This window comes from Colletotrichum navitas (genome assembly GCF_030913465.1).
Source record: "Colletotrichum navitas strain CBS 125086 chromosome Unknown LY79scaffold_65, whole genome shotgun sequence".
NCBI classification, from domain to species: domain Eukaryota; kingdom Fungi; phylum Ascomycota; class Sordariomycetes; order Glomerellales; family Glomerellaceae; genus Colletotrichum; species Colletotrichum navitas.
In genome coordinates, this window is record NW_026850611.1 from 120,209 (window position 1) to 142,389 (window position 22,181).

At 55.8% G+C, this 22,181-nt stretch overlaps 7 protein-coding genes across 7 annotated transcripts; 4 read left to right on the top strand and 3 right to left on the bottom strand.

Annotated features, from left to right (window-relative positions):
* Positions 1-3,557: 3,557 nt before the first annotated feature.
* On the bottom strand, positions 3,558-4,284 carry LY79DRAFT_341163 (uncharacterized protein). The gene has a single exon (XM_060552567.1). The coding sequence runs from the start codon at positions 4,170-4,172 to the stop codon at positions 3,789-3,791; it is 384 nt and encodes a 127-aa protein (XP_060410661.1). The 5' UTR covers positions 4,173-4,284; the 3' UTR covers positions 3,558-3,788.
* Positions 4,285-4,637: 353 nt separating this feature from the next.
* On the top strand, positions 4,638-7,288 carry LY79DRAFT_522489 (uncharacterized protein; the record flags this gene model as incomplete). The annotated part of the gene is made up of 3 exons (XM_060555450.1): positions 4,638-4,730; positions 4,791-5,170; positions 5,230-7,288. The coding sequence occupies 3 exons, from the start codon at positions 4,638-4,640 to the stop codon at positions 7,286-7,288; spliced, it is 2,532 nt and encodes an 843-aa protein (XP_060410662.1).
* Positions 7,289-8,592: 1,304 nt separating this feature from the next.
* On the top strand, positions 8,593-10,257 carry LY79DRAFT_522514 (galactan 1,3-beta-galactosidase; the record flags this gene model as incomplete). Its single annotated transcript, XM_060555454.1, has 4 exons — positions 8,593-8,685; positions 8,811-9,242; positions 9,377-9,541; positions 9,595-10,257. 4 exons carry the CDS (start codon positions 8,593-8,595, stop codon positions 10,255-10,257), a joined length of 1,353 nt encoding a protein of 450 aa, XP_060410663.1.
* Positions 10,258-10,418: 161 nt separating this feature from the next.
* On the bottom strand, positions 10,419-13,310 carry LY79DRAFT_672446 (family 31 glycosyl hydrolase; the record flags this gene model as incomplete). Its single annotated transcript, XM_060564060.1, has 3 exons — positions 10,419-12,216; positions 12,275-13,010; positions 13,079-13,310. The coding sequence occupies 3 exons, from the start codon at positions 13,308-13,310 to the stop codon at positions 10,419-10,421; spliced, it is 2,766 nt and encodes a 921-aa protein (XP_060410664.1).
* A 2,726-nt stretch (positions 13,311-16,036) lies between these two features.
* On the top strand, positions 16,037-17,314 carry LY79DRAFT_672447 (uncharacterized protein; the record flags this gene model as incomplete). Its single annotated transcript, XM_060564061.1, has 1 exon — positions 16,037-17,314. The coding sequence occupies one exon, from the start codon at positions 16,037-16,039 to the stop codon at positions 17,312-17,314; it is 1,278 nt and encodes a 425-aa protein (XP_060410665.1).
* A 636-nt stretch (positions 17,315-17,950) lies between these two features.
* On the top strand, positions 17,951-19,212 carry LY79DRAFT_672448 (uncharacterized protein; the record flags this gene model as incomplete). The annotated part of the gene is made up of 2 exons (XM_060564062.1): positions 17,951-18,488; positions 18,545-19,212. 2 exons carry the CDS (start codon positions 17,951-17,953, stop codon positions 19,210-19,212), a joined length of 1,206 nt encoding a protein of 401 aa, XP_060410666.1.
* A 424-nt stretch (positions 19,213-19,636) lies between these two features.
* On the bottom strand, positions 19,637-21,467 carry LY79DRAFT_592820 (amino acid permease; the record flags this gene model as incomplete). Its single annotated transcript, XM_060561474.1, has 3 exons — positions 19,637-20,627; positions 20,687-21,026; positions 21,149-21,467. The coding sequence occupies 3 exons, from the start codon at positions 21,465-21,467 to the stop codon at positions 19,637-19,639; spliced, it is 1,650 nt and encodes a 549-aa protein (XP_060410667.1).
* Between the last annotated feature and the right edge of the window lie 714 nt (positions 21,468-22,181).

Below are 22,181 nucleotides of genomic sequence, written 5' to 3' on the forward strand. Positions count from 1 at the left end.
AAGGTCATTCGCTCCTCCCTGATTACATGGTTAAATATTGTATCCGTAAAACTACAGGCAACTTCAGGTGAGTGGGCACCCAAAGTAGGCAGATAGGTAGATCGGCGTCAGCTGCTAGGGCAAACCTCAATCTCTTGCCTGTCCAGTCAGTCACAGTCAACCACTCGGTCGCTCGCCCAGGCACGCGGTACACCCTCAAGTTTATCCAGCATCTTCCCTTGCCTTCTCCTCCTCCCCCCCCCCCCCCCCCCCCCCCTCCTCCCGGCCCCTTGATTAAGAAACTCCCAGCGACGCCGTCAGCAACAGGGCGCCAACCCTCTTTTCGCCATCACCCGCCTAGATACAACACACCCTCCGCCGGACTTCTGCCCCTCGACGTCTTCGCCGCCCGAGAGAAGATCTTGCCCCGGTTCAGATACCTTTCCCGCCTGGCACTCGCTCCAAAGACACCAAAGAGGGAGCCAAGACATTGGGTCTGGTAGAAAAGGCCGCCTGCCATTCGTGCTCATTCGCAAGTCGCTTAACAACCCCAGGCTATTCGGCCGCCATTGCTTGATTGGCTACTGTGGCGTCACTGCCAGTTCCTCCGTTTCTGTCGGTGCACACTCTTTGTCCCCGTCGCCGACACTGGCAGTCTGATATACAAGGTGGCAGGGGCAACTTCGTACGAGCCCGAATCCACTTTTGCGGCTTGGTTGAATTCAAAAGACTTGCATTCTCGTGTTCCGACGCGGAGGCATCCGCTCGCACCATTTGCTAATCTCTGTTCATCCACAGAGGGGAACGCTTACGGGATACCCCGCCAGATTCTTGTGACATAGCCCCCGCAGCACGGCCATGGCCTGTGTCTGGTTTCTGACCTTGGCAAGCCCAAAGCCAGAGCGCCTGCATTGTGTTTTGCCGCACCGGGAAATCACAAAACCCCGCGCCTTATGTCTGGAGTTCCATCCCATAGCCTATATTTTCATTCAATGCGTCAGTGAGCTTTGTGTTGCCCGTTGGGGCTGACTACATGTACTTTCTGCGGCCTCCCAAGATGCAGCAGCCTTCCACCTGCGGGTAGGATATTAGCCAGGGTGCCCTTTCTGGTGATCACATCCGCATGTCAGCAGTGCCTTCATCCTTCAGCTCGACTTGCTTGTCCCCCGCCTTGGACGTGAGAAAAGCCGCTGAACCGGGTCCTTGATTGGCTGCGATGGCTTCTTCGGACTGATCCAGAAGGCTCAAAAACTCTTGTTCCGCGTGGCTGTGCAAGGCTTGGGCGGCTCAATGGCGCTCACTCCCCATCCCTCTTCGCTCGGTTCTCGAAGCTTTACTACTATCGATCGATCGTACTGTCGCCACTAACAAGCGCTCGCGTGACAGCGACGCGGTCCCCTGTGCTCTCGGGTGAAGCTTCGCGTCGTCCTTCATAACCCTTCTTGGCAAAAGACGTGTAACACCGTCAAGTTGGCATGTTATACAGGTACTATCCCAATCACTGGGCCAAAAAGACTGAGTCGGCCAGTGGCCCCATTTGTGTCTCGCGAATTGTCGAGCCTGGCTGGGACGCCCCCGCACGTCGGACTTCGCGAAGCCATTCCTCCCCCTCTTTTCTTTGGGCCTTCGCGCCACAACACTAGGCACTCACTCATTCGGCCCGTATCCTTCATCAAGGAATATCCCAGACAGTTCAACGCTGTCTTGGATTAGCAGCTTTGACAAGATGTTTCTCTGCATTCTGGAATTTAGGAATTGACCGAACAAGTGGCTTAGCGCTATGAGACGCGTGGGACGAACAGAGCTGCCTTGGAATCAATGAGGGGCTGTTGCGACCTGACATACATACATGTATTGAGGACTGCGACCCAGGACATCGCCGTGCCGTCGTTTGCTGGGATACAAGCTCAAGGTGGCGCACGGGAATCCATCATGTCGAGTGCTCTACATTCCGGCACGTTGGCCACCGGATCGGTGCCCAAGACCCAGCGTAGGGTGGGAAACAGTTGGAAAGCTCGGAGGCGAATGATCAACGGGTGCCGGCTGCCTCCCTGCCCGGCGACCCACCCTCCCGACTGGCGGCATGCCACTATCGGGAGTTCCCAGAACTCCTGATCCCGGATCTATTTTTGCCCCGACCAAAGGTTGAATGGACGGAACGGAGGCGACCTGCATGCAGCCCTGGATTTACAATGCACAGTGATCGCCGGTTCGCACATCGTCGAGCCACCGAGCAATAGTGGCCTTTTTGCAAGCGATACGGAGTACTCTTGGTCAATCAGAGCGCCGGAAGGTGGTGTTGCCCTCTCGAGGCAGTCGGAATTCTGAAATTCTGAATATTTTTCAAGATAGCTCGCTCGCCTTTTTTTTTTTCCTTTCCTTTTTCCTCTCTCGCTCTCTCTCTCTCTCTCTCTCTTATTTTTTTTTTTTTTTTATAGATAGAGAGAGAGAGGGGGGGGGGAGCGGGGGGGAGCGGGGGGCACATCACAACATCGTCAATCTGACTTATTTGGGCGACCACGCACCTATTACTAAGGGACCCCTACTTTGTTCCGCAGCTAAAGAGCATTGTGCTTCTGACAACGCAGGATGGCTGGAATCGGCTGTGCGCACCAACAGCACTCAGGGCGCCCAAGCTCCTAGAGCTGTGTCTGCTACTGGGAAGAACCCTTCATCCGAGGCAAACGTACATACACTACAGGTATACCGTATCCTCTCAGCAGATTCGTACACCGCACAGGGCACCCACTAGGCCAATCTCGAAAGGCGGTCAGCCAGCCTAGCCACCCACCTAGCCATCTAACCCTAACCCTTGCCACCAAACTTGCTGCTGACGTTGACTAACCCTTGCATTTGCCACTTCTAGATCCCTGTTTCTGCCAGCCTGCTAGCCCCTATCCAGCAGCCCGTGGTCAGTGCGGTGTACGAATCTACTGAGAGGATACGGTAGAGTGAGACGAGGCCGGCTTTTTTTTTTTTTTTAAGGGTAGTGGTTTCCCAGCGCGGGCACCAATTCTCAAACATTGCTGAAGCTGTCAATGACTTGTCGGATGTCTAGCTTCTTGGACTCACGCCGCAACGAGCCAGCCTCCCCTCCCTCCCCTGAGATGACAACGATTGGTAGCATATCGCCAATAGGGGGCGTAGACAATAACGTAGCTAGCGCAACACGCCGCTTTAGAGGCTGCGATTGATGCAGCAAAATCCGACAGGAAGGCGGACGTAGTGCACTGCACTGGAAGCTGATGAGACCGGATCGTGTAGCCTTGATTGGCCAGAAGCGGCAGAAAAGATGGAGTGTGAAAGATGTCGGTCGTGGAGTTGGATGGTGTGTGAGACCACACATCTGCAGCCGTGCCTTGCCCGACGTGGGCAGGAAGTCAGCCAAGCAGGAGGTCGTCTTCTCACCAGTGTTATGCCTCCTCCAATCGGTTAACAAGAGATGATTATCTCACCTCGCAGTGCCGTTACCGGTCCAGCGTCAGACTGCAAGCCCCTTGCGCTTCCCGGCTGCGCCGCCACGTCTCGTGTGTCCCGGATGAGGCGGATGGGTTGAGACTGCACAGCACTAGGCTGCACTACCCTCATTGTACACTGCCTTGGAGCAAAAGGCGCTCATCTCCCGATGGATGGCCTGTGGTTAATGAGTGATGATTCACAGATGACAGGCGCCGTCCAGTGTTACAAACACGTCAAACTCGAGTCGGAGAGCTTACCCGTATCGATACTTCTGCCATCTAGGGCGAGGGGCGGGCGAGTACGCATTCCCTGGTGCATCACTGTAGGACTGACGGAACACTGGCATGGACTTATGATGTCCGAAGTATGCCCAATGGAGCTAAGAGATGCTGCCTTGCAGCAAGACTTGGACAAAGGTCGTACATGTGGCACCAGTGGGAGCTAGAGAAAAAGGCAGCTGGCTGCATGACGGCCGGCCAGTCGTCAGGCTCCAGACGCCCCATGCCAGACGGCAAGGTCTGGGACTCGGCGGTCGAGGCAAAGGCGGAGGAGGGGCAAGGTCTCGAGCTGCATGAGAAGGGCGAGGGGTGCCCGCCCAAAGGATGAGCGGGAAAGGGAAGAGAAGAGAGAGAGAGTAACTGCTCCGAGATTGGCAGTGGAAGTTGACACTTGTTGTATGGGCCTGGCAGAGCCTTCAAAAAGAAGAGAGAGAAAGAAAGACTGGTGAAGGGCATGGGCAAAAAGATACACTTCAGAGTAAGATACCTTGAGTAAGATAACCTTGACTAATACCTAATGTACCTACAGACAGGTACGGATAGAGATGGGGAGAAAGCAAGGACCAACCCTTTCCCACCTTGAGAGGCGAATGCTCTCCCGCCTTCCCCATTTCTCAGGCTTGGACCCACAAAACCACTATCACCAGGGCCCCCATCGTCCAATGAAAGCTTAACCCAGGTGAGTAGAGTCCAAATCCCCCCAAAGGGCAACCACAGCCTCGCAGCCTCACTGTGCTCCCGCCATTCCTCCTGTGCTGTGCTGCTCCTCGGTTCCTCACCATCCTTCATCTCATCGCCCTCGTCCCCAATTCCTCGTACGATTGTCTTCTCCCCCTGTAAATTGGTGCTTCCATGACCGCAACGCAACCCGATCTCAACCTGCGATATCACACGTTGTCTTCTCATTGACCCAAACCGCAGATGGAAGAGTCTCAACCAGCGAAACGGCGAAAGCTTCTCCCGCGCCAACCCTCAACCAGCACCACACAATCGGCCCCATTCCCACATGAATTGGTGAGCATGACGGATCAATGCAGCTGTGCCGATGTCTGAACTGACAGTTGGGGTCTCCAGCCTCAGCAACACCCGGTCCAAGAGACCCCTCCGGCCGAACGGCATGACTTCGAGTCCTTCGCGAGGCATCTGCAAGATGCCGCCATGTTGATACAACGCCAGACGGAGCGCACCCCGTACGACAACGTCTCTGTTCTCCTTCTGCGTTGGGAAGAGGATACCTCTGTCGAAGCTGATCTCACAGCCATGGAGAATATACTCCGATCAACCTACAATTTCCGGACCGACCGATGGGCCATTCCGACAGTGCCCAATCCCAGCATCAAGCTTGGTGTGCAGATGGCTTCCTTCCTCGAGAAAGCCAGAGCTAACCACTTGCTGATCATCTACTACGCCGGCTACGGTTTCGTTGGATCCGACAACCAACTTTACTGGGCTTGGTGAGTTGAGGATCTGCCTCGAAAAGAACCCCCGCACCGTTCTGACCGCTCTTCCATAGCAATACCCGAGATGACGCCGCAAAGCTCAAGTGGGATGGCGTGCGCTGCTTATTCGAAGATGCTCAGTCCGATATTCTCTTGCTTCTCGACTCCTGCTCGGTTCGAGATGTTCCTGTCTCTGGGAGCCACGGCGTCAAACAAGTCATCGCGGCGTGCGGCCCTGAGCAGAACCCCCGTGATGCCACGGGCAAATCCTTCACCTACCACTTGATCGAAGCGCTACACAAACTTAGCACAGCGGGTAGGCCTTTCAGCGTGCCAAGACTGCACGAGGAGGTTGTTCAGTTGAGGCAACAAGAAAGCGCCCAAGCGGTCAAGCTCACAAATGGTGCCAGCAAAACTCCGCCACCATCAGCCCAGCTTCCCATATGCTTCACTCTCACGCCCGGTAAGGGAAAGATTCTGAGCTTGGGCCCATTATCTGCTTGGTCACTTCCACAGCAGTCACCACGCAACGGCGCTGATGGGGACGCCCAAGCGAGGACATCGCGAGAGGATCAGCTTATCGATCCCGAATCTGTTACTGACCTTCGGTTTGATGAAGCGAGAGTCCTCGTTTGCACAACATTCGTTGGGGATGCCAGTCCAGACATGTCGTTCTTTAATAGCTGGCTCCACAACACACCGCCCTTGGCTGCTAAGATTGAAGTCGAGGGCATGTTTCTCGGCCCTCCAACCATGCTCCTCATATCGATGCCTCACTCGATCTGGAATGTTGTACAGCATGATAAGGTCTGTTGTTTCCTGGGATACATCACGTCGCATAACATGATTCAATTGTATCAGAAGCTCAAGGGCTCCACGGGTATCCCCAAAGTCACGGCAAAGGAGGTTGAGGACGGGCGAATCTTGTTGGAGGCGCGGGAGCTAGCAGCAAGCACGCCGGCTTTGCATCGACGCTCAATAGACAGCAAAGACGCCTCGTACCTTGAGGCGGCCAGCCGTGTAGATACCAATCCTTCCGGCGTATCATTCGCCGCCGCCGCTGCAGCGGTGGATGGCAAAGATGATGTTGAAGATTCGGCCGAGATGCAGGAAGCGGCGGAACAGCTAAAGGCACTAAGCCATGTGCGCCATCTGAGCGACGAGGCCCCACCAGCCGTAGAACGACAACGCACAATCCTCCCAGATGGTGCAATGCCCGTCAATAACGAAGACACAGGTTCGTCTCATGAAGCGAATGAATCAGGTGCAGACGACACCATGCATTCCGCCGACCTGAGTACCCCCAACGTCAAAACCAAACAGCGACGGTCCCTACAAAAGGCGACTCCCAAGCAAGAGACTAGATGTACGTTATGTAGTCATGCTCCCTTCAAGGACTCTTCATCGTTGCGCAAACATATCGCAGCTGCACACACCAGGCCATTCCCTTGCGCCTTTTCGTTCGCGGGGTGCACCAGCACATTTGGTTCAAAGAACGAGTGGAAGCGGCACATTGCCTCTCAACACCTCTGCCTACAGTATTACCGATGCTCGTCTTGCCCGCAGAGTACTGTAGAAGGCAAGGGGAACGAGTTCAACCGGAAAGATCTCTTCACCCAGCACCTGCGGCGCATGCACGCACCATTCGCCATCAAGAAGGCCATTGCTAAGGGTGACAGCAAATTGCAAGTGGAATGGGAGGGCCACGTCAAGGAGATGCAGACAACATGTCTTGTCACGCGCCGGTCACCGCCTCAAAAATCGGCTTGCCCAAAGCCGGATTGCCAGAGCGTGTTTGAGGGTCCCGGCTCCTGGGACGAGTGGACGGAGCACGTTGGAAGGCATATGGAGAAAGGTGAGGGCCAGCGACTTGGGGTCGATCGACTGTTGGCCAAGTGGGCTCTTGACGAAGGTATCATCGAGCGAAAGGAAGATGGCGAATATCGTCTCTGTGCCGGCAATGGCCCTGGCACTGGCCTTACCGGCGGCGGTTCGGTCGGCGGAGAAGCAAAAGAATCAATATCCGTGCTTTACCCAGAGCCAAAGCAGGAAATCGAGGCGGAAATCGAGGCAGAGGTTGAGACAGAAATCGAAGCAAGCAACACCAACGACAAGATGGAAGTAGACGGTTAGTCTGTCGGCATCATTTTCGTTACTTTCTTTGTCGAGAGAAGAGAGGACGACAAAGGGCAAGGGCAAGAGAGGAGCCAAGGGCGAAGGGGAAAGGGCGAAATCAAAAACGAGATCCCAGGGCGGCTCACTCTTTGCGGAGGTTGGCGCGGCGCTGCGGATTTCCTGTCAACCTATATACTACGACGGCACCATTGATCGGGAGGAACCATTTGGGTACGATTGACATGATGTACATGAACGACTATCACTCTCTTTGGCAAAATTCGCTTCTTGCTGGCGAGCTCGAAAACCCCGAGCAGCTAGCTACCTACCTGTCTGGTTCAAGTCGTTGAGCGCGAGGCCCAAGACTACGCAATAGGGAGTGGAAAGGAAAAAGAAAGAAGAAAAAAGGGAAGATGAACTGGAAAGCCCAAAAAGCACACAGTAGTCAAGACCAAATCAGAGACCACCTTCAAGTCCTCGCATGACGCAGATTTCGCCTGCGTGGATACCAAGCTTTTGACGATGCCGGACCGGGTTCGGCAGTCAACCCCCGGAATCGATTTATTCAGCTGCCGCCCCCTGCAGATCGCCAGGTGCGCCCCACAAAACCAGGGTGGTTAAACTTGATATCGGCCCTCCCCCTAGCCCCTTAGGGACGTTGTATAGGTTGCAGGGAAGATGAAATTGGTCAGCCGCCGTTGTGCTTCCAACTTCCTAAGTGGCCGTCTCAGTTTCATTTCAGCATGGCTTTATGGTGGTTGTGGTCGGTTGCAACCTCGGCTTGAGACCTAAAAGGGTCGTTGATGGTTGGCCACGTGAGCGCATGACGCGAATACATCCATACAGCATCCCACCTCCTCTCCGGGCGGGGTCGACGAGCCATTGAGGATGTTTGGACGGTGACGAAACGCTAACAGTCGATTGAAGGGACTAATTACTTGACCCCTCCCTCCTCCCTGGACGACTAGACCGGTCGTTCCCCGTGCACTAAGCCGTAGTAGGCTGGAGGAAAGCTCAACGTGCGGATCACGAGATGAGCTTTACGGAGAAATAGGGACCTGGGGATCCCGGGGCCGAAAGGAAGAGGGGCCGTCGCAATATGGATAATTGGTGATGGAACATAGGAGCTGGCGGTCGTTTTGATGGCCGTGCTTTCTGGGAGAACATTATATAACGGCCTATGCCTTCACAATGTTGTGTTTACAAGAACACTTGACCGGGCAGGGCGTGTCTCAGTTCGCTGCCTCGGTGCGATTGCCTAATCAAATCTCCCTTTGTGGTTGCGATACAACGTTGACTTACACGACAATCCGCCAGCCAGCATGCGCCTATTCAACGGCCTGGCTTCCCTCCTGGCGGGAGCGCGCCTCGCGCAGGCCACCCTCCAAATCATACCCGGCGGAACATGGACGGCGGTAAGCGGCTACTTCTCCCTCCTTCGCGTTCCTTCTTCCCCCCTCTCTCCCCCATCCACTCTAGCCGTTGCCTCGCGGCTCAGAACAACGCTTTGCGAAAGCAAGAAATCTGACATGGCCCGCAGACCAACACGGGCCGGCACATCCAAGCCCACGGCGCCGGCGTCACCAAGGTCGGCTCGACGTACTACCTCATCGGCGAGGACAAGACCCAGGGCAGCGCCTTCCAGAACGTCAACTGCTACGCCTCGACCGACCTCGTCGAATGGAGATACGTCGGCGCCCTGCTCTCGCGGACTTCGGCGGCGGGCGACCTCGGCCCGAACAGGGTTGTCGAGCGGCCCAAGGTTGTCTACAACAGCGGCACCGGCAAGTACGTCATGTACATGCACATTGACGACAGCAACTACGCCGAGGCCAAGGTCGGCGTGGCGACGTCCGACACTGTGTGCGGCAACTACACGTATCTGGGCAGCTGGAGGCCGTTGGGGTTCCAGAGCCGGGACATGGGGCTGTTCCAGGACGACGATGGCTCTGTGTATCTTCTGACCGAGGATGTGAGTTTTCGTCTTCTTCTTCTTCTTCTCCTCCCCTCCCTACCCTTCTCCTCCTTCCTTCCGCTTTCTCTTTGCATCGTCGCTCAAAGAAACACGGCGGCGATACGTTGCTGACGGGGAGGGTTGACGAACAGCGGGCCAATGGCTTGCGTATCGATGCGCTATCACCAGACTACCTCAACGTCACGCAAAGCGTCTACCTCTGGGATGAGAGCATCGAGGCGCCCGCCATCCTGAAGAAGAACGGGTACTACTTCATGTTCGGAAGCAGGCTGACCGGCTGGAACCCGAACGACAACGTACGTTCTCTCTCCCCTTCCTTTGCACCCTTTACTTCTCTGACGCCCGCCAGGTCTACTCTTACGCGACCTCCCTCTCCGGTCCCTGGTCCGCCTGGCAAACCTTCGCCCCCGTCGGCTCCAATACCTTCACCTCCCAGACGACCTACATCCTCCCCCTGGGCGACACGGCAATCTACATGGGCGACCGTTGGGTCAGCACGAATCTCATGCGGAGCACCTACATCTGGCTGCCCCTCACGATATCCGGCACCACCATCACCCTCACGGACCGCGTCAACTGGGTCCCCAACGTCGGCACGGGCACCTGGGCCGTGGCTCCGACCGAGACGTCTTACGAGGGCGAGGCGGCCGCGCTCTCGGGCGGCGCGAGGGTGATATCGTGTACGGGCTGCAGCGGGTCGGCGGCGGCCGGGTACATCGGCGGGTCGGCAGGCGGCAGGGCGCAGTTCTCGAACGTTAGCGTCCAGGCCTCCGGGCGGACGACGGTGAGGGTGAAGCACCTGAACGGGGACACGAGCCAGCGGTGGGGGACGGTGACGTGCAACGGCGTCTCGCAGACGGTCGGGTTCCTGCCCACCGCAGACGGGAACACGCCCGGGAGCAGCTCCGTCTTCTGTAACCTGGAAGCCGGGTCGGGGAACACAATCTCCTTCGTGAGCACCGATTCCTCGTGGGTTGCTGATATTGACAGGATTTTTGTTCCTGTCAATTAGGGATGGGGAAGCGGGGGCATCATTCACGAAGATCGTGCAGTGCACGAGCAGGGAAGGGGGGGCACAATGACGAAAGAGGCTTTTTTGTGTTGTTCATTGTATATATATACATTAAAAATAAACATAAGGGGGAAAGGAAAGCCCGGGCGAGGCGTATAAACTTAATTGATCTCGATGACGAAGGGTCCAGTCAGGGGCTCATCGACTTCGACCGTCTTGACAGCCTCCTGCCTCTTTCCACTCTGCCCTCCGCTCAGAAGCGTGACTTTGGAAACCTTGAGCGGTGTCTTGTAGCCGAACTCGCCATCCACGGAAACCTTACCGTCCTTGTAGTCAAATGTGACGAGCGTGACGCCGGCCTGTTCCAGGCTGACGCCGTCGTCCAGGTACAGCGTGCCCTTGGCAGTGCCATCCCGTCCCACGGCGATCAAAAGCTCAAAGTTCTCCTCGCGGAGCTTCTTCGTCGTCATGGCGCTGTTGGCGCGCAGAGGCAGCACGGAGCCGCCACGGATGAAGAGCGGAATTGTGGTGTAGTCCTGTTCTGTCAGGGTGATGGTTGCGCCGGCGCCCTGAATCGTCTCGTGGGTATACCAGTCGTAGAAGACGTCGTCAGGAAGGTAGACATTGACCGAGGTCGAGTTCTCCTCAGTGACGGGGGCGACGAGAATGGCGTCACCGTAAAAGTACTGCAGGTCGAGACCAAAAGTCTTCTCGTCCTCAGGGTACAGGTAGAAGACTGGATTGATGAGCGGGGTGCCATCGACAGTCTGCCGATGTAACGCCGTATAGATGTAGTCGAGGAGGCGGTAGCGGATAGCAATTGCCTTGCGGGCGCTGTCCGCAACGGTGTCCCAGAGATAGAATTCCTGCGATATACTATCAAGGGAGTTGTGGTTGCGGTAGAACGACGAGAAGGCGGCGAGGGCGGCCCAGCGCGCGCATAGCTGCTCGGTAGTGTTGTCGCCGAAGCCGCAGGCATCGGAGCCGACCATGGGCACCTGGTACAGGGAGGCGAACTGCAACAACTGGGAGATGGAGACACGGTACTGCTGCCAGTTGGAAAGGTTGTCACCGAGCCAGTGGCCGACGGACGTCCCGGCGCCAGCGAAGGTCGAGCGCGTGATGATGAGAGGTCGGAGGCTGGGGCGGCGGGCCAGCATCGCGATCCTGGAGGCCGTCGACATCATCGACCCGTAGAGGTTATGGGTGTCGTACATGGCGAGCCCATTCTGGTGGATGACGTCCGTGTTGACCGTCTTGTTGGAGATACCACCGCCGGCAGCGTTCGAGGCCGTGTCCCATGCGGCCTTGTTGTGGATGGCGTACTTGGGGAAAAGGAGATCGCGGTCTGGAAGGCCCTTTTGGTCGCCGGATACTTGCCTGTCGGCAATGATCAGACTATCAAATTTCTGACCGGCGGGGATCGTCCTGGGAGAGATGTCCTTGCGAACGAAGACGTCAGACCTCTTGGTTTGGTTGTTGCCACAGTCGGTTCCAGGAGGTTGGAAGTCGCAAGGCCAGCCAGGGAGGAGGCGGGGGTTCTCCCGGACCGGGGGCGGCTCGGGGGGGAAACCAACAGCGGAGCCGTAGGGATCGTCGCAGGGGAAGTTGCAGGGAAAGTTGGAGGGCTCATTCATGTCAATCCACAAGGCGTCAATGTCGACACCGTCGTCGGCCGAGAAGAACCCGGCGAACTCGTTGTTCCAGTACTTTGTAATGTTCTCGGCGAACCAGTCGGGGAAGACGGTCACACCGGGCCAGACGACACCGACCCAGACGGAGCCGTTGCTGCGAAGAAGCCAAATGTTGTCGTCGATGCCGCGTTGCAAAGAGGGGGACTCGACATAGGCCACCGCAGGGTCTACCATGACGATGTAGTGCTGGTCGTCTTCATGGAGCTTGTCAACGAGCTGGCGCATCTTTGCGAGGGGGTAGCGCTCCGGGTCGAGAGAGAAGACTCTGTATAGTATTAGTGTGTGCACACAATTATGGAATTTTCGGGATGGGTGTGGCAAACCTTCGTCTGTCCATGTAGTCAATGTCTGTCCACATGGTCTCGAGGGGGATCTCGGCGATGCTGTAGTTGTAAACAACCTCGGCAACATCGAAGACGTCACGGTATCCGTAGCGGCACTGATGGAAGCCCAGGCCCCAGTACGGCATCATCGCAGGCAGCCCGGTAATCTGAGCATATTGCTGAGCCACCTCGATGGGAGAGGGGCCAGCCACAAAATAGAAGTCCAAAACTCCGCCGAGCGTGTTGTACTGGAGGTACTGGCCAGACTCCTCCGTCTTGTTGATGAAGACGTCCATACCGTTGGAGTTGAGGAAGAAGACTCCGTGAGTGCTGTTCTTGCGGTGCTCGTAGTAGACAGGGTGGTTGCCGTACAGATTTGCACCGGAGGGAATGCCATATGAATCCTGGGACCACAGCGTGCGGATGTAATCTGTGGTGTTGAGACGGAAAGAGTCGGAGTGCTCTCCCAGGCCGTAGAGGTTGGGGTCTTCGGGCAGCTTGGTGCGGAGGCGCAGGTACTGGCTCTCGAAGACGATGTTGGCGCCCGAGGTGTCGAAGAGGACCTCACCCGTGTCGGGCCGAGTCACGGTGAAGGAGAAAGGGCTCTCGGTGTAGTTGAATTGGAGCTTGGATTTCTCCGAGCTCACGCCGCCGGCATCGGGGCGGGGGAACACCGACTCGGGGACCTGGTAGACCTGGTTCCCGGCATCCTGGATTTTGACATGGAGGCGAGTGTCTGTTGTGTCTCAGTATTTTCCCATACCGAAGCGTCCCAAGGGACGAGGGAGGTATTAGATTGCTCACCGGTCTGGTACTCAACAGTCAAAGTCAGGTCAGTCAAGTCAGTGCCGTACGCGTCACAAGCCTTGCCGGCTAGGGATAGGTCTGCGGTAAGGCCTGAAGAGGAGGTCTGGACGTTTGAAGCCCGGTAGCCCGGGCATTTGGCGAGAACGTCGTCACTGGGATAGTCTCTAGGGATGACGGCAGCCGAAGCCACAGCCGTGAGCAGTCCGAGAACAGAAAGGGTTCTCGCCATGGCTGACGACAAGACCTTTCGTTTCTGACCTGTGTTGGCGAGGATAGCTAAGTTGGTGAAAAGACGAGAGAGGTCCGACTACTGGGATAGACATCGAGCATGACTCCATGGCAGGCTTTATACTTGACTGCGGGTTGTTTCTTTTGTTTTGCAGATTCGGGGGAGCACGGTTACATCGGCCGGAAGGCGCCAAGGTCAATTCGAACCCCGCTGGCACTGGGGGAGGGAGGGGAAGGGATGGGTAACGATCGCCCTCCAACCGTTCACCCGGGACGTCAAGAAATTTAATTGGCATGGGGTTGTTTGTTTTACGTACGGCTGGCGCTTGCTGTGCAGGAGACGATGGTAGCGAATGGGCTCGCTGTCCATCGGGTTGCAGGGCCTCGGCGCCAAACGTCATTCGGTGCTGTCGTAGTGTATTCCCCTGGCGCCTGACTCGCCAAGGACTTAGTGTTTAATTAGGGTGGAATGCTTCTGACGTCTACTACTATTTGATTGAGCGGCTCGAGCGAGCAATGGAGCGAGGTAGGTAGTGTAAAGAAGGCCGTTCGAGGTTTCCGTCTTCTAAAAAAACAATGTCTCGGCGTACCTAGGTACGGTACCGGTAGTGTGTTCGAGGAGAGGGGTAGCCGTCTTTCTTCTTTCTCATTTTTTTTTTTTTTTTTTTGGCTTCCCCGCACCCGCCCTTTCGAAGCCAAGGTTAATGCAGTAGCGCGACGATGATGATGATGATGCGCAGCTGTGCGGCGGGGGGAAGACAGAGATGGGATGGGGAAGAGCCCGCATAATGCTGCTAAAGATGCAGCTACAGTACCTTAGGGGCAGGTCAGCTGTATTGCAAGTGGGATATCATTGGTTGGCGAATGCTCTGTCGAGGAGGCGGAAAGAAGCATGGGAACTGTGCTTTAATTACCTGTCAGCCAACGGCCCGACTGGTGGCTTGACCGGATGGCGGGGAAGTTTCTCAAAGTCAAAGAGGCACCCCCCGCATACCCCATCACCCAACGGCGGAGTCTCCGCAAGCGCACTACTACTAGGTAATACTCACTCACTGTAACTTTTTTTGTCAATGCTTCGAATGCTTAATGCCTGTCACTTCCTACTTTGTACCACCCTGTCGTGTACCACATGCAGCCTGCACCCCAGCCGCTCCGCGGTACCATCGAGGCTGTATTCCGCGAGGAATCAGACAAGCTGATATTGTCCCCCCCCTGTCAACCCAAGAGTACTGTGCACACTAGTCTATGCAGAGTCCAGCAGACAGTGGATTCAGGTGATAACACAACTATCTTAGAGGCAAAAGGGATAGTCTTGGCCCATCCCGACCCGGAGCGCAGCGTAGGAAGCAGGGTGGGTTAGACTATTCTAACCCTCCCTGGCGGAGCCGTTTTGGAATTAAAAAAATCTAAGAAAACTGGACTTGAACTGGATTTAAACCTGCAGCCTTTAGGATATGAGGTTTATTGCTGTTATCGCTGGTATCGTGCACGGTACTCTCGGGTTGACAGGGGGGGGGGACAATATCAGCTTGTCTGTAAACTCGTATTCCGCCGAGGCATGGATGGTCTCGGCCAAACCATCGGGACGGTTTCCTGCATTCAACTAAAGTGTTTCTCCCAGAGGGTTAGGGTGGAGAAGATGGAGCGCCAGGAAAGCTGTCACTTTGGCCTGCCCGGACCATCGTCACTCCATCCCAACATGTGAAGAACAATGTTTTGGACGCCTGTCTGTCTGTTCATGGCCAGAGTGGGCTTTAATACGGCCAACCCATCGAAGCACACAGTTGAGCTTCTCTTTTGTACAGGAATTGCATCCGTTCTAGACGACCGACTCCGAGGTCAAGGAGGAGGCTTCAGAACCAAGACGTTGAGAGAACTAAGCATTAGGGGCTGGATCAGGTAGACTGACGAGACTTGCTACACCCTGAGAATCATTACCACCAAGGGTCATTCCTCTCATTTCTGTATCCAGGGGACCTCGCTGACTCGGAGATATGCAAATCCATCAACGCAATGGAAACATGCTTTCCATCATAGCTTTTTACATATCCAAGCCGCTTACATCCGCTGTCAAGCCATTGAACCTTGGGGAACGAGGCACCCAAAACCTCAAATACGTGACTCTCAACACGCACAATGAGCTTGGGCTGTCGAGCACCCGGAATCCCTCGGGAGTCTCATGGGCCCTCGATGAGGACAGCAGCTTCACGCTCAAATGAGAAAACACAACCCTTTGTATTTCTTGCCTTGACCCCCTCTTTCTTCTTCTATCCATCTCAGTTCAAGGAGATCAGAGACTGGCAAAGCTCGATGCCCGACAAACCTCGCTTTCAATCACTGAAAGAAGCCCCTTTCTTGCTCACTTGAGCTTCCCTAATCACTGACAGTCTTTCTTCTGGATTCTCTCGACTCTTGGAGGAAAACAAGTCACTCTCGATTCGAGCTTTTGGTTGCCAGACTTTGTTCATCCTTGGCTTTTTCTGGCCACTCACCTCCACCAGCCCCGGCTTCCGCTGCTTTAAGGCAGACAACCAGATACTCACTTGAGCTGTCCTTTCTGCCAAAACGATTTTTCCTCCCTGCCTCTATCATACTACGCAGAGGGCGTCTACCAAGAGGTAAGCTTCGCGCTCCACGGCTCCCTTGGTCTCGTTAACCCTTGACCTAGGCAGAAGCAGAAAAGCAAGCATAACACTTTTCCGTCAACTTCTCGGATGAACCAGAAAAATGGCTTCCGACGACATCAACAAGGGCCAGGAGAGTATCCAACGAACCCTTTGGCCTGAGTTCCAGCCTATGACGCAGAGTAACGAGAAGCACAGCAGGCAGAAGAATCTCGCCGGCGACATCCACCAGAAGCAGCATCAGACCAATACTTCTTCCCCCATTAAAGACGAGCGCGAAGATGTTTTCTCCCCTAGCATCATGCAGACCATCGATGAGATGAAGCCCGTCGACGGCCTTCGGAACCAGGACTACGTTGATTGGGGCCGTACTGACGAGGAGCGCCGCGAGGCCTTCCTCGCTGATCTCTACGAAGGGCCCTATGTCAACATTGGCCGACCCATTCTTGTGCCTGTCTCCCGTTTGAGTCGTACCAAGCTTCGCGGCACCAGCGCTCGCACTCTTGATGACTCGCCTGTCGATCTACCTTTTCCTCGTGGCTTTCGCAGAGAATCGCTTGACGCCTTCCTTGGCCCTGCAGCTCCCAACAACGCCACTGCTCCGTCGGCCCCTATTCACCTCGGCTCCTCGCCTGTTGGCGAAGCCCGCAGATCCAGGAAGGCTATTCGCCTCGAAAAGAACGAGAACACTGGCACGAACAGTGACCTCAATAAGCCCAGTCCCGGTGCTGGCAACCACCTCATCTTCGACCCGAGCCCTAAGAACCTCTTAGCTCTCGGTATGAAAGGCAAGACCATCAACGGTGCCCAGAGCCGCTCAACCATGGATATCAACAAGATCCAAGGCGAGACTGCTCCCTCTACCCCGCCCCATCCCCCTCCTGGCTTCCAACAGGAGGATGGTCCATACGGTGCTACACCTGACCGCCCTCGTACTGTCAAAACGACCCCGGCCACAATGTGCCCCTGCAACGATACGAAGCCAGAAGAGTCGCCTACCCTCCGCCTTCAGATGGGGCGTCTCCGCATCACCTCAGCTGATGGTTTGAACTCGGGCGCGGCCGTTGGCTCTGGTTCTTTCGACCGTTACAGCGGCCGTGCTCATAGTCCTCACCCGTACTACTTCGGCTACCCAGTTCCACGTACGCCAACAAAGACCAAGAGAGCTCGCGGCGAGTTTGAAAAGACTACTACCCTCTCGGGCAGAGACGTCGCGCGCGAGCGCGAGATTCTGGCTCGCTTCGCCGCTGCCGCCAAAGACGAGGACGGGGACGGGGACGAGGAAGAGGAGGGTGAGGAGGGTGAGGAGGACGAGGAGGATGAGGAGCTCACGCCGAAGGCTTCGGTCCTCAACCGCCATATGGATATTGACGAGGAGTAAGCGACCGCACGGCCAAGGACTAGAATACCAATCTTTGACAGGACCTCTGTGTGCTGTCCGTTTCTGCTTTCCCTTGGGTCGTCCCGTGCCCTCTGTCGACATTCAGGTCACTGCAGAAGAGCGCTTGCCACTTCAAAAATCAAAACATCGTTAGAGGTGGTTTGAATCTCAGCGAGAGATATGGAGGGTTTTGGGCTGGTCGAAAGGTAGTTGGTTCAAGGGTGGTTGGTCGTCGCTTTCTTAGCGCTTTATGCAATTATCATATGCACGAACGATTGACACTAGCGCCCCGGTCATGTATGCTGGATACAGTGATATCACATCCACAAAGTGTGTCTTATAGCAATCACACCCCCTTCTGCCCCTTCCACTCTTCCACCACCCACTCCAAGCCCGAAACGGTAGTGCCAGAGTAATCAAAGTACCTTCGACGAGGCCTTTCACACACCCAGATAAGCTCCACACCAGTCCCTCCCCAGTTGCTAGTCGCTCGCTCAGTCGCTTCTCTTTTCCGGCGGCACCCATCTTGTCTTGCCCCCCCGGTTCACCTCGGGAAAAAAGACACATCCGTCTTTCACAGCTGCCAGCCAGTTGCTGCAACCCGTCCACCCAAGAGCGGGTAGAACTTCAAGGGCCATGAACGTTCCCACTTCATCCACCAACGACTTCGCCTTCAACTCCAACCCCAGCTCCAGCTCCAACTTCCAGCCGCAGCAACAGTACCAACAGCAGCAAAGCCACCACCCCCAACAGCAGGCCCATTTCTCCTCTCGCCAGGTGCAGCTGCAACAGCAACAGCAACAACACCATCAACAGCAGCAGTACTCACTGCCGCCACCGCCGTCTCCCCCACCCGCGTCGTCTGCCACCGCGCAATCCCTCTCCGCCGCCCAGCAAGCCTTCGCACACGCTCAGTACCAACAGTTTGTCCTCATGAACGGAATGAACGGTGGCAACGTGCCCAACGGCATGGGCGGCGTGCCAACCCCCGCTGGCCAACAGGCCGAGCTCAACTACATCTATAGCATGGTCGAGGAGCTCAGCCGACAGCTTGCCGAGAACCGTCGTGTGACCGAAGACATTGTGTCCGGTCTTGGGAGAGTGCGCAGCCGCGCGAGGACGCAGGGGATGAGCAATGATGACCTCATCCACAACGCTGCCGATGATATTCACGGTATGGAGCATCACCTTATCCAATTGCTTCGCATCGATATGCTGACCCAGTCTTAGCACAAGAACAGAACCTCGACACCCTCATCTCCATCCTCTCAGAGTCCCTCGAGAAGGCAAAATACAGCCGCGACGCCAATGCGACCCTCCTGACCCAATACGCGACAGTCCTCGCTGCGATGCTGAAGCAATTCCACGAGTACAAGGCGAAGCACGTCACGGATGTCGCTGCGTGGCATCGCTCCTACCGCTCTCAGCTTGCCGAAGCGCGCGCCGAGAATAGCAGGCTCCGGGATCAGATCTGGGAGATGCAGGAGCGCGCGGGAAAAGCCAACGAGGCTTTGCGGAAGTTCCGCCGCAAGTACGACGAGAACGAGACGAGATGGGACCGGCGCGTCGAAGAGGTTGCCGCGCGTCAGGAGCTGCGTTTCTGGAAGCGAATGGCCATGCCCGAAGTCAGCGACGACGATCCCTGCTGGAGCGACGACGATGACCTCATCGACCCTGCGGAGAAGGAGCGGCAGAAGGAGCTGGAAAAGAGGGCCGCTCAGGAGCAACTTGCTGGGAGCCAGCAGATGGGCGATGAATACTCGCGTTCACAGTCGCCGGAATCTAGCATGATGGGCGGCGTTCCCATGCAGCGAGATCTGGGCATTCCTATGGGTATGCCTGTACCTCCACCACGGCCCTCAAGCGCGACATCCAGTACCGGCTCTTCTGGTCAATGATATCGAAAAATAGCGTTTGGAATTTCAGAAGCATGCTATCGGGAATCACGGGCGCAACGGGTATTTCGGCTAAAAGAAATGTGTGGCGTTGGGTATAGGGTCTGGGACGGGAGGAACGCTTGAAGTCGAGCGATTGCATTATACCTCATGTTACACTTGCCAAGCAGCTTGCCTGTGGCCACCGTTGTCACGAATACCCCAATGGTTTGTTGGAACGGACGACTTGATGATATCCTGTTTCAAATATATACCGCGGTTGCCGCGCTCGGGGAACACTATAACACGAACTGACACTTTCTCACCGGAACGCCTTATGTTATCAGGCGCATAAAACCCCCCCACCCCCCCTCCGACCTCGTACCTTTGGTCCTTCTCCGCCCTTTCACCCCCGCCGTGCATACGACGACAGTAACGAGGGAAATCACTATGTCTTGACAGCTACAACAACAGGTGCCTCTAGGCTGTCCGAGCTGGCGCTGTCCATATGGAGGCGGATGCCCGTCCGCACGTCGACCTGATCCAGGGGAATCAGGACGGGCTGCTTGAGCTTCTTAATCATGAATTGCCAGAGCCGGTAGCCAGAGTAGAGAAGGATTGGTATCGCGGTGCCTATGTTGTCACGAACGATGGCCTGAGCATCATGGTTCTTAACGGGCCAAATCGCCGTCAGGACGTTGGCGAACAGTCCTACGACACAAATTGCGACTCCAAGCCAGGCACCCCAAACCCCAAAGGGGCTGTTCCAAAGGAGCGTTTTATGGTCATGTCCTTGGGCAGCCCACGCCTTGCGGAAGCGAATGTGACTCACGCAGATGGAGGCCCACGTGTAGTAGTTGCTGGCCCCCGAGAGGCTCAATAACCAGTCAAAGATTGCACCACCGCCGGGCGCCAGGTTGACAAACGCAAGCAGGCCAAAGACGAAGGTGACGAAGAAGGCATACACCGGGACACCCCATTTGACCGTGGCGCCCCAGCGGGGACCCATGCCCCTCTCGCAGAGAGCTTGGAATGCACGGCTGGCGGCGAAGATGCTGGTGTTGGCCATGGAGACAATGGCGATGACGATTAGGGCGTTGAAGAAGCTTGGCAGGTGCTGAATGTTGGCTAGCTCGGCTGCCAGCGTGAAGGGGCTGTACTTTGCGCCGTGGCCGGTCGAAGCCAGGCCCGGGTGGTTCGAGGGCACGACGAAGCCAAGAAGAAGGAGCGATACGATGTAGAAGAAGAAGATACGGGCGAAAACGACCTTGGTGGCGAGGGGGAGGGCTTTTTGCGGGTTTTTGCACTCGGCTGCCGTCATCCCCAGGAGCTCCGTGCCCCCGTACGACATGCCGGCGACGCGAAATACCATGAGAAAGCCCGAAAAGCCGTTGCTCACCGCGCCGGGGTCGTGCCAGAACTTGGCTCCCGTTCCGTGTCTGCGAGAAGTTAGCCATGTTTGACCGAATGGCCGCGGGAGGGAAGGTAAGAGACGTACCGAGGGTCCGATGGCACGGCGCCAGTGATGATGAAGATGGCCACAAAGATGAAGACTGTGACAGCAAGGGCCTTGCAGATGCCGAAGGCGTGCTCGAACTCGCCGAACCACTTGGATCCGAGAAACGAGGTGCCCGTCAAAGTGATAAGGATGGGCGTTATAATGTAGGCCGGCTGCAGGTCCGGGACCCAGTACCTCATCTGCGCGGCTATGACGGTGAGCTCGAATGGGAAGACGATGAGCCAGTTAAAGACAAAGTTCCAACCCATGGCGAAACCCCAGGGCTCGGATATCATGCGTCTAGAATATTCGTAAAAGGCGCCGGCCACTGGGAATGCAGCTACACACACATTGTGAGCAATGTAATCCGCCATTGGTGTCTGTCAAGGTAGGTCTGAGAGAATGTGCATGGGAATTCGTGAGGTATGCCGCAAACGGTGACAGAGTAAAGAAGCGACTCACCTGCTAGCTCTCCCAGACATCCCATCGTGCAAGTAACACCGAGACCGACAATCGCGAAGTTGGCGACCAGAGACAGCGGTCCGCCGGCGCTAAGGGCTGCGCCGGATCCAACAAACAAGCCAGCGCCGATGGAGCCTCCTAAAGCCATGAATATCATCTGTCGAATGCTGATGTTTCGCTTCAACTTGTCGCCCTCGGTGGTAGGGGCAATTTCAACAGTGGCAGACCCGCTGGGCATCCTTGACCCCATGGCCATGGACTCGATTGCTGTTGTCGTCACCTCCTCTGACTTATCCCCATTGGTTTTTGGGAGCGACATATCGATAGGACGAAGATGGACAATATAGAGAAAGAGAGTACGGCTATCGGGGCAGAAACAGAAGCCAAAGTACTGATGATGGAAGACGGATGGATTGAAGGGAGTAGGAGAGCTTTTGCTGGATGAGGAAAGGATGGCTTCTATATATTTTTATGGGTGGAAGTGCATGCAATGGCTCTGGAGAAGAATGGAGGAGGCGCAATGAGAACAAGACCGCAGTAGAACCCTTTTTGGCTGCGACAGAAGAGATAGCAATAGGGGACGTGGGACTGGAGTACCTGGTCAAGAAGTGGAAGGCGTCTCCGAGCATGTAAGGTTCCGAAGGCGTGTGTTCTTGGCCGTTGCCGTTATCATGTTCAAGCGGCAACCATAGGGTTGCTGCTTCTTGTTTTGAGATCTCTCTACGGTAGGTTACGCCCCCCGCTCCCTACCCGATTGGCCTGATTTTGTCCCCCGTAATGATGATTTCGGAGAGAGGTATCCTGACTTCCAGGTCCTCAGCCTAGCCTAGCTACGGATATCGCTCTGTCGGCGCTGATAAAGGTAAAGATGAGTCGGGACCTCCTCACCTGATCATGACGAAAAGGGAGGCGGAGACGGTGTCCCTCGGATGTTCTGACAAGTACACACCGACTTTCCGGCTACGATTTGGAAAGCATTCCCTTAGGAAAATATAGATTCTGGATTGATGGCAAAGCTGAAGACAATTATTCC

Coding starts and splice junctions, on each gene's coding strand:
- LY79DRAFT_341163 (XM_060552567.1), bottom strand. CDS start 4,172: ATGCCCTTCACCAGTCTTTCTTTCTCTCTCTTCTTTTTGAAGGCTCTG.